The sequence below is a fragment of the Myotis lucifugus genome, unplaced genomic scaffold (genome assembly GCF_000147115.1).
Source record: "Myotis lucifugus unplaced genomic scaffold, Myoluc2.0 scaffold_395, whole genome shotgun sequence".
NCBI classification, from domain to species: domain Eukaryota; kingdom Metazoa; phylum Chordata; class Mammalia; order Chiroptera; family Vespertilionidae; genus Myotis; species Myotis lucifugus.
Genome location: NW_005871443.1, coordinates 330,200 through 347,193, shown reverse-complemented (window position 1 = coordinate 347,193; position 16,994 = coordinate 330,200). Strand labels below are relative to the sequence as shown.

At 40.9% G+C, this 16,994-nt stretch overlaps 1 protein-coding gene across 6 annotated transcripts in view; it reads right to left on the bottom strand.

The window, feature by feature from the left end:
* The window catches only part of TMCO3 (transmembrane and coiled-coil domains 3), a 36,737-nt gene extending 20,497 nt beyond the window's left edge, over positions 1-16,240 (bottom strand). For 5 of the 6 annotated variants that reach the window (XM_014467424.2, XM_023743490.1, XM_023743493.1 and 2 more), the window contains exons 1-7: positions 16,183-16,240; positions 14,148-14,671; positions 12,901-13,080; positions 10,677-10,868; positions 9,104-9,232; positions 5,589-5,681; positions 2,083-2,269 (exon numbers count right to left, since the gene is read on the bottom strand). In XM_014467424.2, the coding sequence (XP_014322910.1) occupies positions 2,083-2,269; positions 5,589-5,681; positions 9,104-9,232; positions 10,677-10,868; positions 12,901-13,080; positions 14,148-14,591 (1,225 nt within the window). In that variant the 5' untranslated portion in view covers positions 14,592-14,671; positions 16,183-16,240. The remainder of the gene's footprint in view (positions 1-2,082; positions 2,270-5,588; positions 5,682-9,103; positions 9,233-10,676; positions 10,869-12,900; positions 13,081-14,147; positions 14,672-16,182) is intronic. The other variant, XM_023743492.1, reaches the window with a different exon arrangement.
* Positions 16,241-16,994: the final 754 nt, after the last annotated feature.

Below are 16,994 nucleotides of genomic sequence, written 5' to 3'. Positions count from 1 at the left end.
GGACAGAACAGGAAAGTAGTAACCAGCACTGGCTGAAGGGACTATACAACTTCTCTGGAAAGAAAATGATGCAGCTTTGGGGAAATCAATACTTCACATAGGCCTCAAATGTCTCCATTTTCAATCAACAGTTCTTGGCTTTGGAACTTTTTATGTTTTCTTAAAAAAAAAAGATTTTTTAAAAATCGTGTTTTTTTAAATTTATGTTTGAGTGTTTCAAACATGATTATTTTAAAGACTTTATTAGATTTTCCCACAAATAGGTACTGGTATTATAGTACACTAGAGGCCCGGTGCACAAAATTTGTGCACTCGGTGTGTGTGTGTGTGTGTGGGGGGGGTGTTCCCTCAGCCCAGCCTGCACCCTCTCACAGTCTGGGAGCCCTTGGGGGATGTCCAACGGATGGGGGGAGCGGGCCTAAGCCATCAGTCGGACATCCTAGTGCTGCCGCAGAGGTGGGAGAGGCTCCTGCCACCACTGCTGCGCTCGCCAGCTGTGAGTCCAGCTTCTGGCTGAGCGGCGCTCCCCCTGTGGGAGCGCACTGACCACCAGGGGGAAGCTCCTGCGTTGAGCATCTGCCCCCTGGTGGTCAGTGCACGTCATAGCGACCGATCATTCTGCCGTTTGGTTGATTTGCATATTAGCCTTTTATTACATAGGATAGGTTATAATAGGAGTTCCTCTTATTTTCCTATTTCATTACTGGTGTCCCCTTCACCTCCCTCTGTCACTTGGTCTTGTGAGGGAAGGTCCTAAGCACCAGGCCACAGGGGCACTGGGAATAAATGAGACCACCAAGGTGGTGACAGCTAGTCTAGTTGCTAGCAGGAAGGCTGCACCCATGGCCCACAAATCGGCAGAAGGGACCAGATAGTTTTTTCCAGCCTCCTCTCACCAGTGGGAAGCCCCTGATGTCACGAGTGAGTGTGGCCTGGCCAGTGTGGCTCAGTTGGATGAGCGTTATCCCATGCACCAGGAGGTCACCAGTTTGATTCCGGGTCAAGGCACAGCCCCAGTTGCTGCGGGCTTGATTCCCAGTAGGGGGCACGCATGAGGTAGCCTATCACTATCTCTCTCATCAATGTTTCTATCTCTCTCTCCCTCTCCCTTCCTCTCTCTGAAATCAATACAAACATATTAAAAAAAGAAAAAAGAGTGAGTGTGGTCCTTGCGGCCCCCTGTGACGCAGAGCCCCAGGCCCTTGGCCAGCTCTGCTTACTGCAGAGGCCAGGCACACCGCTCTGGTGTTCTCTCTTCATGTTTTCCCTTTCATCTCTGTGTTGCTGCAGGGCGAGTATCAGTGTGAAGGTATTATGACAGCTGAACCCTATTTTTTATTGACTTTTACAAAATAAGAGCAAAACAGTGAAAATTACCATAATGAATAAACATGATGTAAAAAGTGTCAATGCTGTCAAAGTTTAACTGCATGAAAGACAGTGCCACCGAGCAACACCTCAGAACATTCATTCCTAACTTCCTATCAAGTCTGACTTCACTATACACAATAATGACTTAGAGATGCGAGCGTTTCATACACGTAGATGACACTAACACCAAAGTATAAGAGGTGAAAGTACCTTTAGTTACCAAAGTACCTCATATATTTTATAGAAGAAGGTGTCAAACCTCCTTCTATACATCAGTTCCCAACCTTGCCAGAATCAAAGCAATGTACATCAATCACATTGTTTTTTAGGCTGCATGTAACGCCACCAGTCGGCAGTAGTGTAGGCAATAAGCAGTTAATTAGAATTTTGGAGCCAGGTAGTTTCAGGTTTGGTGCCGCACACTAATCTCTTTCACAGTACATTTTTCAATGTTGATTCCTTTCTCTAAAATGCTCCTCAAACTACTCTAAATTTGTGAGCATATAAAAAGTCATTTTTTCTTAATCAAATGGAGGTTTGGAGAAGCTGAGATTACAGGGACAACAATTCACAAGGGAATGTCCATAACTATTAGGAAAGCCCCAAGGAGGGAGTAAGAGTTGCAATTTTTTCTAACAGGCCTTCGGAGTGGATTCAAGTCAATTAAACATGTACTGCTTCAACACTTAATTAGAAGAGGTCATCACCTACCTTCTTTTTCACCCCGGGCACTGCCCACGAGGAATCTGGACACTAAGGGTGTGCTGGATAAGGACAAACAAGTAGAAATGAAAACGCTCTGAGTGGGTCTGATCTGTAAAAGGTGTCCCCATAATAAGCCAAATGCAATCATCAATAGTGTCATATAACATGGTCCTTGTAAGGATATCTTCCACACCTTAAAGAGAACACATTTATTTATACATTTTAGTGACGACAGACCATCTCTTGACTAGCATTATGCAGAGCACGTGCATACATACTGCCCAGTAATGGGGCAGGCCTGAAATTTTGCAGTAGATACATCAGCACCAATCCAACATCGTAATGTTAACACAATAGAGATAGTAAACACTAACATAAGACCTCCCCAGGTCTCGGTATTGTTACAGGAACTAAACAAACATGTCTCTGTGTATATACATGTGTGTGTGCACATAACTTAATCCTCAGAACACATCTCAGAGGTAGATATCATTGTCTCCCCCATTTCTAGATGAAAACACCAGACCACAGAGGTTAGGTGATTTGACCGGGTCCCATGGAAGACAATGTGAGGACATAAACCCAGGCAGCATGGCTTGATAATCAATCACAAATTGATTAGACACCTTGGTATGCACTGAACACTGCACTAAACATGATAGATAATGTGAAGAAATCAGGTTTGATTCTAACCCTGTGGGGTTTTCAATCTAGTTGAAGAGACAACATAATAAAAACTGATATTTATACAAATGTGAATATTACATATTAACAAAAGAAATTAACCTGAAACTCCTATTCTACGTTAAAGGACTTGTTTTGTTCTCCTCACTGCACCCTCCCAATTAAAACTGATTCCCTCATCCAGGCCCTCTACTCAAAGAGCTCGTGGAGGCCCAGAGGAACAGGGCAGGAGAGGCATGGCTCAGCGCAGCTCTGGGACAGTGAAGCCAAAGGCAAACGCTGAGGCCCCACCAGCTGGCCAACCTCGCTGTGTCGCCACTCATCTACTCACCTTTGGGTGCCCTAGAGAGTATGAGCTTTTCCTTCCCCTGCTCTGGTTCTTGGTTAAAGCAATACTTCTTGCAAAACCAACGACATTTTCTTTGGGAATCAGGGCAGCTGGGAGGCTCTTCCTAGGCTGGTATTGATTTCCTGCTGCGGCCAAACAAGCAGAAGCCAACCCTAGCCCTCACCACAACCATGACCGGCTGCCAGCCTGCTGGCCCACCTGTTCAGGAAATCAATTACAGGAGCCTCCCAACTCCATAAGGTCCCAATGGAGGGAGACCAAAAGAAGTGACTGAACTGAGTGCTCACTCAACTGAGTGCTCGGCCCTCCATGCAGAGCCAAATCTATCTTCTGCCATGTGACTCTGATCCCCCAGGCCCCACTCTCTCCTTCCAGAAAGACACAAGTTACCCCACAATGGCTGTTCCTCAATAGTTCAAATTTCATGTTCTTGACTTCTTATATTTGGCAGTGATTTTATAAAGCGAATCTCTTTCGAATCATTCTTCCTCTTCCTGTATATTATAGCTAAGGAGCAATGAAGGACCAGAGCAGACCCACACAGCCAGCTGCAGCAACTAAGGAGGCCGAGCATGTTGGACTTTAGGGTTCACAGGTATCAGTAGCCCCTTCTGTAAGTAGTGTTAGCCCTCAGTTAGAGTGTTCCTGCCCACACGGGACACCTGGAGTTCAGGCTTGAACCTGTCACTAACTGGCTGTGCACCTTGAATAGGTAACAATCTCTCTTCTTTAGTTTCCACATCTGTAGAGAAAAGTGAGACTAAATAATTTCTGAGGTCCAGAGCGAACCTTAGACTTTATTGTCAGGTGTCTTGCTACACCTTGGTCTAGAGCAGTGGTTCTCAACCTTCCTAATGCCGCGACCCTTTAATACAGTTCCTCATGTTGTGGTGACCCCCAATTTCATTGTTACAAATTGAACATAATTAAAGCATAGTGATTAATCACAAAAACAATATGTAATTATATATGTGTTTTCCGATGGTCTTAGGTGACCCCTGTGAAAGGGTCGTTCAACCCCCAAAGGGGTCGCGACCCACAGGTTGAGAACCGCTGGTCTAGAGGATTGGAATCTATTTAGCCTGAGAAGCAAGGTATGGAGGGAACGACAGAAAAGACCCAAGGGAGCATCCTTCAGAAACTTCCTGTCCAATGTGGGACCCTGTCCTCACAGAAATGCAGGTCCTCAGGCTGCCCACATCTGTAGCTCTAGGTCAGCAGGAGCCCCAGGCCACTCCTCGGACATCAGAGTCTAAGAAGCACTGACAAGAATCCTCTCAGCCAAGACCCTGCTCCCTGTGCACCCAGAGGCACACATCAGCCTAAACTGCCCTCTCCAGTTCTTTTCCTCTTTCTTTTCCTAGGACTTCCATTCACAACTCCCCAAAGGGCAGGGACCATGTTGACTGTATACATTGCCTTCTACTCAGAAGCTACCAAAGGTCTGGAACATCACACCCAACAAGGGTTTGTTGAGAGAACAAATAAGGAATAAAAGAACAAAATACAACTCTTGCCTCCATTATTTTACAACTTATTTAGAGAGATGAAAGCTGGTGAACTATTATGATATAAAGCTAAGAGAACAGTTTAAGAGAAGCTAGAAGAATGAAGTAAGGCAATGGATGATGACTTACAAATAAATGACTCAACCAATGGTACCAGTGGGCAGAACAGAAAGACCACAGCTTTCCTCAGCGACAAGGAATAAGTCGTTTTCAGACTTCCATGTTTTTGAATAGTTTCTAGTCAGACCTTTAGGAGATTTCACCGAAGACCTCAGGGGGCCCTTCCAGCAATTATTATTTCGAAAACCCTATTCAATAATTTTCTACCTTGACAGGAACACCTGGGTAATCAACCCACACAGCAGAAGCACTATCAACTGAGAACGACTACACTAGTCACTTCAGGTGCTCTAGCATTTTGCCAGTTAGTTATATCTGAGAAATAAAAAGAAATGTGTTAATTAATAATGTAGTTGGTTAAGAAGATATAAGTCTTCTGCAATCCGAGCCCATGGGCCTAGGAAGGGATAGGATGCATTCCTGGTGCATGTCAAGTTTCAGGGCTGCCACACGGGGGTCTTGGGGACTGGTAAGTGAGGATCCACATCAGAGTTGAAGGGACATTACAGACCCCAGCTCACAAGACACAAAGAACACTGCCCAACGTCACATATTCAGTTGCTAGATATTAGTGGGGAGGACAAATGAAGAGGTGGAGTACAGGGGATTTTTAGGGCAGTGCAACTGTTCTGTGTGACACCATAATCTGTAGATGGACAAATGGAGCTTTCAATAGAAAAAAATGAGGCCAAAGAAAACAAGGTGAAAGAATAACAGGATGAACCAAGGAGACAAATGGGAAGAGAGGTCAGCAAAATGACAGCCAAGTCATGAACAAATGTCAACAGTAAATAAACCAAAACCATATTATGTTAAATTGGGGGCAATAACACAGATTGATAAATCCTTACCTTTCTCAGCTTTTCTGGGGAAAATTCTAAGCCAACAAGAAAAAGAGTGAAAAACACACCAAATTCTCCTAATGTCTCCACTTGCACAATAGACTGAAAAACAAGAAAATTTTCAAAACATATAATTTAACATATTTAACACATTAAGTATATTTACCAGAACATCTTGTACTAACAAAGGGACTATCCCCAAATAAGCATATTTTTAAAACAAGTAATTCTTTGAATTTCCTCTATCTGAGATAACCTGGACTTCCAAATTATAGCGGGGTTTTTCCTTTTTTTTTTTTTCTTGATTAGCTGGAGGAATCATTTTATGTTCTAAGAACGAGCTCATGAATTCACCTGTTTTAAAGTTCATTAACTGCTGATCTGTTATCTTCATTAGTTCCTTTCTTTAGCTTTCTTTGGGGTACGGGGAGGCATTAAACTTGAGTTTAAGGATGAAGTAATTCAGTGGTTCACTCTCATTTGGGTTTCGGCGTGACTAAGTGTGTGAATTTTTTCCTGAGTACCACATTTGGTCATATCCCACAGGTTTTGATATACAGTGTTCTTAGGTTCTATATTTATTATGGTCCTTCATTTGCTACTTATTTTTAATGTTATTACACTACTATAGTAGATAATTTTGTTTATACTACTATATTTGGTATTATTTATATTATGTATTTACATTTGAGATTTTCATTGTTCATTTTTTTAAAATGTTCCTTGAACATCTGAAAATAAAGTACAGGCTCTCATGCATCTGTATGTTGTCCTGACCCCAGCACACTTACTCAGTTTGTCAGCTATTAACATTATGAATCCTGCCCTCTTTATTGGCATCTCTCCTCCTTTCAATTTTAATTTCTTAGTTGCTTTCTTTTTCTTTATTAAGGTATAACATATGTGTCCTTATCCCCCCAATGCCCCCCCACTCATGCCCTCATCCCCCTGGTGTCTGTGTCCATTGGTTAGGCTTATATATGCATGCATACAAGTCCTTTGGTTGATCTCTCCCCCTTACCCCCACCCTCCCCTACCTTCCCTCTGAGGTTTGACGGTCTGATCAAAGTTTCTCTGTCTCTGGATCTGTTTTTTTCATCAGTTTATGTTGTTCATTATATTCCACAAATGAGTGAGATCATATGATATTTATCTTTCTCTGACTGGCTTATTTCACTTAGCATAATGCTCTCCAGGTCCATCCATGCTGTTGCAAAGGGTAAGAATTCCTTCTTTTTTTAGAGCAGCGTAGTATTCCATTGTGTAGATGTACCACAGTTTTGTAATCCACTCATCTGCTGATGGGCACTTAGGCTGTTTCCAAATCTTAGCTATGGTAAATTGTGCTGCTATGAACATAAAGGTGCATATATCCTTTCTGATTGGTGTTTCTAGTTTCTTGGGATATATTCCTAGAAGTGGGATCACTGGGTCAAATGGGAATTCCATTTTTAGTTTTTTGAGGAAACTTCATACTGTTCTCCACAGTGGCAGCACCAGTCTGCATTCCCACCAGCAGTGCACGAGTGTTCCTTTTTCTCCACATCCTCACCAGCACTTTGTTTTGACTTAATCTTTATTGTACTCTCCTCCATATTATCTGCAAACCTTTTAATAGGTATCTTTTAATAGGATAGTTTATTCTATTTACATTTATTGTTATAACATCCTTTTCTAACTTCTTTCATGTCTTCTGATTTTTATGCTTCCTGACTGCTATTTTTAATTTTATTTTTCATCCCTTTTAAAAATCAGGCTGTAACCTATGACTTCAAAGTAACATACTTAAACCTACACTTCTCAACTTAATAAATGAAAGCCTATCAACTTCCTCCTAGGAAAAGATACATATTTTAGTACAACTATACTTCCTCTTACCCACCTCCCATTTTTTACTAGTGTGTTCTTGCATTTTTATCTTGGACTACTGTAATTACATTATTTTTCCATGGTATAGCTGATTTATTAAGACTTATAGTATCCAGTTGTATCTATTTAGCTATTTAGCCTTAATTCTTTGCTTATGAGCTATCTTTGCTGTTAAGGGGGGGAAAAAGGAGAAAACAGCTGTGTTTGTTATTGCTTGCAAATCCTCTGGAAAGGGAGGGATGTGACATGAACAGGAAGAGATTTTTCACTTACAGCTTTTTATTGTTTTCAATCATGTGAACATTACCTATTCAAAACGTTAAATTAAAACCATTCTTCCTAGAGGCCACCCTGCCAAGCTGAGCCTAGTCCATGAGGGCACTCACACATTGGTTAGCTATTCTACCACTCACTAAGGTCCCAGGCTTTTAGCTTGGAGCAGTTGAGCACAACTTCTCCTCATCGGGCTAATCTTACCCACTGTTAAGATTAGTTTGTGCTCTAGCTCAGCGGTCGCCAATCGGTGGTCCATGGACCACCAGTGGTCTGTGAGGTCTGAAAGGTTGACGACCGCTGCTTTAGCTGGTTTGGCTTAGTGGATAGAGTGTCGGCCTGCAGACTGAAGGGTCCCAGGTTCAATTCCGGTCAAGGACACATGCTCGGGTTTCGGGCTCAATCCCAGGAGGGGGTGTGCAGAAGGCAGCCGATCAGTGATTCTCTCTCATTGATGTTTCTATCTCTCTCTCCCTCTCCCTTCCTCTCTGAAATCAATAAAAATATATTAAAATAAGTAAATAAATAAAAATAGTTTGGTGTGATGATTTCTTTGCACCCTCTTCTGCTGTTTTCCGGTCTGAGTAAATCACAGAGGTCCTTTGACCTGATACAGATGTCTGAATCAGCAGAAGGAAATGAGGCTGCAAGTGGAGCATTTCACAACGCTCCCCCATTTGCCTACTCCTATTCTGTCCAACTGGGAAGCGTCAGTGACGTTTGCAAATTCTGTTGCCTATTTTCCACCGTCCTATATTGTTCCTTCTGTGTGGGCTCATGGCACCTATTCTTGGCGCACTCTTTCCATTTTGTCCAAATTGTGAGTATTTAAGTGAGAAATTTTGAAACCCCCAAAATGCTGAGAACCTCCTTTCTGTAAAAAAATGTTGTCAATGTAAGATGACGATCACTTCAATTTGTTCAGCAAACAGCCTCTAGCAAAAGCAGCCTCAGTGCCTCATTGTCTCTCGGGGTTCTCACAATACCCTACATTTATGATTAATTATTCCTTACTACTTTATCAGTTTTCAATGTACTAAGAATTTTAAAAAATACATTTGATCTAGCATTTTTAGTTGCTTTCAGTCTCTGAATAATCTAGTCCATCAACTACTGGAAATAAAATATTTAAGAGTAATATAATTTAAAGAAATGATCAGGGTTATTTTCTCTAGTCAAGTCACCCATTCATTAACAAACCAAATTACTTTCTTATGGTTTAGAGCTTTCTTATGAAACTTTAAAGGGCATCTTCTTTAATATGATTTATAAGAAATTGTTATCTTCATGAATTCAAGTTCAAAACTTTTTATGAATGTTTTCATGGATTTTTTTTTTTGTACTGTTAAACAGATACTGCAATGGTTAAATTGTGTTCTTACCTTAATACTATTTAGTCCTGAAGGTCCCAGAAGTACACCACAAATAATATAACCAAACATTGTAGGCAATCCTATTGTTGTGCATAGCCAGCCACAAGGTAAAGACAACATTCCTATGGTAACAATGTCCTAATGCAAGAATAAACAAGAAATACAAAAACTTAAGATAATAATTGTCAAGAAAGGCTGGTTAATGGAGAAAGCAGGCTGGGGTAGTATCATGATTTCACTGAATGAGAATAAAGGACAGATGATGTAACTAAGGGAGGAATTTTTACTACTACAGTGTACTATAGAGAAGTTGAAAACATGAAGAATGTATTCTGGGAGTAGATGAGGTTAGCTCCTAATGGTCTAACAATTATAGCAAAATTTGTCTGTTTTGCTTAAATCCTGTAATAGTTTTCTAAGAATTCTGAGCACTAGCGCTCTATTTAGTCTTCCAGTCTGGGAAATCTTCAGAGCTGGTGTCCTAGTTTAACTACTTACCTTCTCCATTGGTTTTCCCACCACATAAAGTCAATATAACCATCACAGTCGTAATTGATTTAGGCAAGAATCATCAGTGGGTGCTACAACTACTGGTGAAAGTTTGACAAGGAGCAGAATAGTCATATAGTCTCAAAATATTTCCCCAGAAATTATGTATTACCTACAAAGGTAAGAACAAGAGTAACTTATAGTGGAGACCGCACTCATTCAGAGGCACTAATGTGTTCATTTTGCAGACTCAGCCCTTCCCAGTTGTTATTCCAGCCACAACCATCTGCTGAGTTTTACCTAATGATTCAAGTCTATTAATACAGGGGTCTGCCCCTCACAGTAGACAGATCTTCCTCTCAGCCTGTCTGTGTTGACACCATCTCTAAGAGTAGGTTATTTGCCTGGGTTTCTTTTCCTGTGCCAGGGAGCTCTGCTAGAGACCTGACAGTTTATCTAGACTTCCCTGAGCAGGCTGAACCATGTCACTCATATCTACTCCCCATTTCTGTCCAAATCCAAACAGTGATCCTGAACCATAACACCATCAACTTCAAGCCTGTACATAATTCTGTATTCTAGAATGGTTTCCTTAGAGTTCAGAGGCCTGCACCTAACTCAGTCTGGAATGCCAGTCACCGGTGGAGGAGACAGTTCTCACACTGCAACCCCTGCTCCCGGTCTAAAGAAAGCCATATGTGATACCTTAGCCAAAACTTCTCTGCTTCATAAGAAGGTTCTATTTTAGTGAATATCGTTTTTAGATAGCTGAAGATTTAATCCCATTATATAACTCAAAAAGTCTTCCAAACTCCCCAAAGCAAAATTAATTTTCATTTTAAACATTAAAATGCTTTACTAATATTCTTTTGGGGAAAAATAAAAAATTAAAAGTAAATGTTTTAAATCACAGAAAACGTAGGGATTTCTAGTAGACTCTCTCTACTAGGAAGAAGGCTGCATACCCTAATATAATGCTCAGAATATAGAGCTTGATCTTATTTGCCATGTATACCAGGAGCTGGGAGGGGAGTTGTGGAAATTAAGCCCAGCACATGATTTTGAGAGGAGAGCAAGCAGACAGACAGGCTACCTTTATGAAGTGGTGATCTGCACGTGGGATTGTAGAATCTCTGGGCTTGGTCAAAATATACTGGTTGTTCTGGGAGTCAATCAGCATGCTAAGACCCAAGTCATCCTCCACTTCCCGCTTAGTGAGATTTTGCTTGGAGTTGGCCTCTTCTTCCTCCACCCTCAGAACTGCCTCAAAATTGACCCCTTTGACCTGTAAGAATAACCAATATTATGAAATGAAAACCAATAAAATGTTTTCAAGTTCAATATCTAGAGAATAAATTCTACGCAGAAGAATAATAGTTATGTTTTTAGTATTTTGTCAAGTGTGAAGAAAGATCAATAAATGTTCATTAGCATTCATTTGAAAATTTTCAATTACGAAAGTGATTTTAAGGATGGAAGTGTTTAAGATGTCTATTACTTCTAAATACCTACTTTACCTAATTCTGCGGGTGACATTGTGATGTGTAAAAATACAGGGGTAGGCTGAAGTAGGTTTACAGTTGTGAGTCCATGAAACAGTTTATTCTTGTATTGTCATAATCACAGCCTGCATGACTTCTGCCTGCCCCATAGGTCTTCATCCCCTTTCCTGGCTTATAGCTCCCCAAACCCACGTAATTCTCTAAGTGATACGAGCGATGGGAACATCTCTTGTTATATCCCGTCCTTTGTCCTTGGTTCCTGAAATAGCTCCCGAGCGAGATGAAAGAAGTATCTTATTATTAAGCACAAGCCCTAGCAACCTAACCTGAGTTTATACTTGTGAGGTGCTATTTGGAAAGCCCTTAGATAACCACAGGACTGGACTGGTCATCAGAGGAACTAAGCATATGAGAGAGGGTTGACCTTTCAGCCCTACCCAGACCTCCAAGAGGGGAGAGGGGCTGGAGACTGAACTAATCACAAACCTACATAATGAAGCTTCCTTGAATATCCTTCAAGACCGGGGTTCAGAGGGCATGGGAGAGCTATACTCTTTCCTCACACCGTGCCCCATGCACCTCTTCCATCTTCCTCTTCCTGAGCTGTATCCTTTAACTGGCAATCTAGTAAGTAAACTGCTTTCCTGAGTTCTGTGAGCTGCTCTAGCAAATTATGGAACTCGTGGAGGAGGCTTGTGGGATCCTCCAAGGTGACAACCTGGGACTTGGGATTGGTGTTTGACATTGAGGGGACAGTCTTGGACGGAGCCCTTATCTGTGGGGCCTGTGCTAAGCCCAGGTAGAGTCAGAACTTGAGAACTGTTTGGTGAGGGGGGGCGGGGGGAGGAGCGAGGGGAATCCTGATGCCCTAGGACAGTGGTTGGCAAACTGCGGCTCGGCAAACTTCGGCTCTCGAGCCACACGTGGCTCTTTGGCCCCTTGAGTGTGGCTCTTCCACAAAATACCGGCTCTTCCACAAAATACCGACTTCTGCGCATGGGCCACGAAGTTTCAATTGCACTGTACGTGCGCGTCCGCACGTGGTATTTTGTGGTAGAGCCACACTCAAGGGGCCAAAGAGCCGCATGTGGCTCGCGAGCCGCGGTTTGCCGACCACGGCCCTCGGAGGTCAGAGTGTTCAGGGAGCAGTGATTAAAGGGAACGAGTGTTTTACTTTCAAGGGCATATTCTTTCACAAATTCATAGCCCTTAAAATGCTTATGAGTTCTCCTCCATCCCATAATTAGAAAGTTTTAAAAACACCCCATTCCTTTCACTCAATTTTCATTCTCCCACCTTTTTCCTCTGAGCTTGTTCTAATTTGTTGGGTTTTTGTGGTTTTTTGTTTGTTTTCCTTTTTATTACCTAACCCATTTCTGAATCCATGCCAAGACTCACCATTTTCAACACTAATCTCATTTATTCCCCCAAAGAATCCTGAACATGTAACAGTGAGCAGTCTAAAATCTTGCTTCTGATATGCAGATCATTTCCTATAGTTTATTGCTCCTCTGGCCAATCAGCATTGAAACCCAACTGTCCAGAGCCAGCCTTCTTGAAACCAGTCCCAATCCTCCTGAGGGCACAACTGGGAAACAAAGGTGAGCCACTGAGGGGGGACTGACAAAATATGAGCAAATAAAGGATAACTGATATACTTCTGCAGCACCAAGCCAAATTATTTTTATTGTTTAGTTTTCTTTGTTTTTGATCTATACTAAACATATACATGCAAACCATTTTAACAGCACATCCTTTCAGTAAGCAGCTCGGTCTCAGCAGGTGAAGAGGAAGTGGTTCTGGAATGCTACTTACTGATTTATTGTCATCAAAAGCGTGTTCTTCTATTTCCTCCTCTAAACGGTCAGCTGCCTTTCTTACATCTTCAAGAATTTCATCAAGCATGGATAAACTTTTGTTTTGATGTTGCATATTTTTAAGGGCTTCAACTTGATGTTTTTCTGCTGCCAGAAGTTCCACATATTCTGTCTCTTCCTATTCATTTGTAAGAAATAAAGAATGGGGTTTATTAAAAAATAAACCAGAATATCACTTCGATTCAGGTACCTGGTCCAACCACACCAACACACTCTATCCAATATTCCTGCTCATAAGTGTATTATTCTAGCTACCGTCAATTAGGGAAAGTCAAGGACCGCCATCCTATATTCAGTCCATCATTGAAGGGCACACTGTTATGTGGCGTATGACTGTATTTCTACCCAAAATGCCATACTTTGGTAAAGAAAGTTTAATAAATCTGTATCTTCTCTGCTTTTTAAGCTATGTAATAATACCATAGCCTTTCTATGAAGATGAAATTATATTTTATATATTTAAGTGCCTGGCACCTAATACATGGCTTAAATGATGGCTATAAGAAATTACGTAATAAATATCACATCTGACACAGTAATAGTTTCTTCTTGTTTTAAAAGCATACTTCATCAAAATCCTTGAAGAAAGTCAACCTTCACACAGAAAGGAATTCTTGTTAGAAACTCAAAATGTTGACTGCAGTTACAAATATATTTATTTCCACATCAGTTTATGGCAGTGGTCGGCAAACTGCGGCTTGCAAGCCACATGCGGCTCTTTGGCTCCCTGAGTGTGGCTCTTCCACAAAATACCACGTGCGGGCGTGCACATACAGTGCGATTGAAACTTCGTGGCCCATGCGCAGAAGTCGGTATTTTGTGGAAGAGCCACACTCAAGGGGCCAAAGAGCCGCAGTTTGCGGACCACTGGTTATGGGATAACTTCAGTAAGTATTTCAATGACCCAAGTATTAAGTATTTCAATGACCCAAGTATTTCACAATACAGAAAAGCATGAGAGAATGACTCCTTCTAGAAGTGGTAAAATGTAACTACGCTAAGATATTATGCAAAAGGAAAAGATTCTCCTACACAAGGGATTTTCCCTGGGCGTGATCATTATGAACAGGGGGCCCTGGCAGACCACCCCTGCTGAAGCATCAGCCCCTCTGCATTTCCCCTTTCCCTCTACTTCCCAGCTCAGAGTGTGAATGGCTCTTTCTGTAAATGAGTGAGATGGCTAACCTTTATGGCAGCCTCTCTCAAGGCCTCCAGGCGCTGCCGGCTGCTCTCTTTCATGTTCACCACGTCTTTGTAATCTCCCTGCAGGGCTCTCTGGAGCCCATAGATAGCCTGGAAGACGGAATTTTCACTTTCATTCAGCTCTTTTTGAAAAATTTCAAACGTGTGCACCTGGAACAGCTTCTCCTCATCCGACAGGCCCGCGTCTTTTTCCACTGCTCTGATTGCGCTTTTCAGCTTGTTAAGAACCACGGTCTTCTGGCGGAGAAGCCCGGAGAGCTTCCTGCAGCTATCTAGGACCCACTGCTTCCTGTGCGTGATGGCTGCCCCTTTGCCTCGGTGTAACTTGATGGCGTGTTTCGCTACCTCTTCATGTTCCGCAGCATTTGCTATCAAATGAAGCAATGGGAGCAACATCCAGAAGTAATTTTTTTCCAATACCTTCATGATCCAGTTTTAGAGGACAGGGCAAGGCAGTCCACAGATTTCTGCTAAGCTGAGCTTGCATTTTAGATACACATTTTTAGCTGAAAAAAATAAAAAGGTTTATTACCACATATACTTGAATGATGATTCATCACTACTGAAATCAGAGTTAAAGTATTACATAATTACATCCAGAAAACTATCACTGTTCTGAAAAAAGTTATTTTTTTCTATATTAATATTAACATCTGCACTATTTATTGCACTGAGGTTAAGTTCAAATACTGAATGTTAAAGTATGTGCCTGGTAAGAACCGAGACTAACGGTTATGTCTGAATTTAAAGGAAATATTTTTAAAGAAAAAAACTCAGCCTCATATATCTACTAAGTCTACCAAGTGCAAAAGACAAAACCACTTTTATGTAAGAGGCTCATGTATCAAAGACCAGACACTTTACAAATCAGTGAACCACTGGGGGAAGCATGCTCCAGATCATTCCAGACATGATATGTTTTGAGGTACTATTAGCTTGCTTTGCCATATCGTTTGCTTTCCAAAATCAGTTGGAATTTTAATAGATTTCCAAAGTCAGTCGATTAAGTGCTAATGAGATAGCAAGGATAGACAATAAAATCTCCAAATATAATCACATCTGGGTCTCTAGGGCTTTATAAAACATTTAAACATTTCCAATCATCCAAATTAGGAAGGCCTCCATCAATGTGTATGATCTTATCTGGCAACTGAAGCACAGAGAGGACCCTGGACACACAAGTTGAAGGTTTCAGTACAGGCAGCAGAGGGAGCCGCAGCTGTGGTGTCCAGATTAGAGGGCAGGAAAGCTTTATCAAGGAGCAGGAGGCAGCTGTGGCAGCAACGTCACTAAGAAAAAATGACCTCAGAGGTAGTAGAATAGACTAAAGAAGGACGAAGTAACAAATGCAAGAGAGGCCAGTAAGATACACCCTAAAAAATATCCACTTAACCTGGCAACTAGGAGCTCACTGGGTACAAGAGCATAGGCCAAAAAAGAAAACAAAACACAATTTTACACAAGAAATAAAACATTCACATACACCATCTAATCATTCTTAATAGTAGCATCCAATGCATTATCATGTCAAGAATTCTTACTCAACTGTAAAATAAACCAATATTTCCCCTACCTGAGGCTCTGCTTACTAAAATATTTAGTGATACTTTAATTTCACTGATAATCCTAATTCTAATCAGTTTAATGTGGTTTCCCAGGCAAAGCAGATTAAATGCAGCAAATATAAAAGTGTGGTATTTCTACAGCTAGAATTCTGACCAAACCCAGAAATGACAGCCAACAGAGTGCAGACAAAACAGAGCTTAAGAAAAAGAAACACAAGAACTCAGCAAAGACTAGCAGCCCAGGTGACCTGGTGAGGGCCGAACTGTTCTGTGCACTTCAGCAGATCCTAAAAATACCACTACTTGAGGCTAGGAGAGCCACCAAGGTTCAGAATGATAATGAGAAGTCACCAAAAAAAGAGACTATATTCTGGTTTAAAAAGTCAGGAGACTATTCAATTTCAATACATTTTTAGATACTTCAGCTCCTAATGTTACAAGAATTCACTTACCTAAAACAGTTCACTTCTTAATAAGACAGGATAAATGAGAACTTGCTGTTTGTTACAGTTCTAATACAACTTTAAGTAAATGTTCCCACCTTAAAAGTAAATAAACGATTAACCAATCACAGTAATACCTAGCAATATAGTTGATCTGTTAGTTTAATGACTCATTTAATTGCTAAGCTTCTATTGTACAAAGGGAGAGCAAGAATTGAATCGTTACTTCAGAAGTATACACTTTTAGTATATTTCAGAACCAAAACAGAAATTTCAGATGCTTCATTAATGCCCTCCATTTTCCCACCAAAGCGATTTTTATGGATTTTAAACTTCAGAAAAATAACCTGCTGCATAGTTTGTGTGTGAATAACACCCCTTCTTTAATTCCTGGTTCCTTCTTTAAACAAGTCCCTGAAATTAAATAGCTATTCTTCTAAATCATAATACCCAAGGGAGTTATTAATTTTTATGAGAAATGTTTGAGAATTTATTTGTAGTCAAACTAATATTTCCACTGAAACAAGCTTAAATCATCAACATGAAACTGAAATTTTTTATAGACCCTTAAAATATGAATCACTCCTTTTTCATAAACTCATTTTTCCTTCAAACTTGGCTACCAAATCCTATGGACTACTAAACTGTAACATGTTTTTTCCTGAGTGAATAGTAAACATTTTTAGCTTCAGGGTTATTTTGTTATTGTTATATTTCATTACTAAAAAGACACTTTTGGGATTTGTTGTGTTTTTTATAACAAATTCTTCAAGTTTCTGTATCTTGAACTACTGATACATACAACCTGGAACAGATCTCAA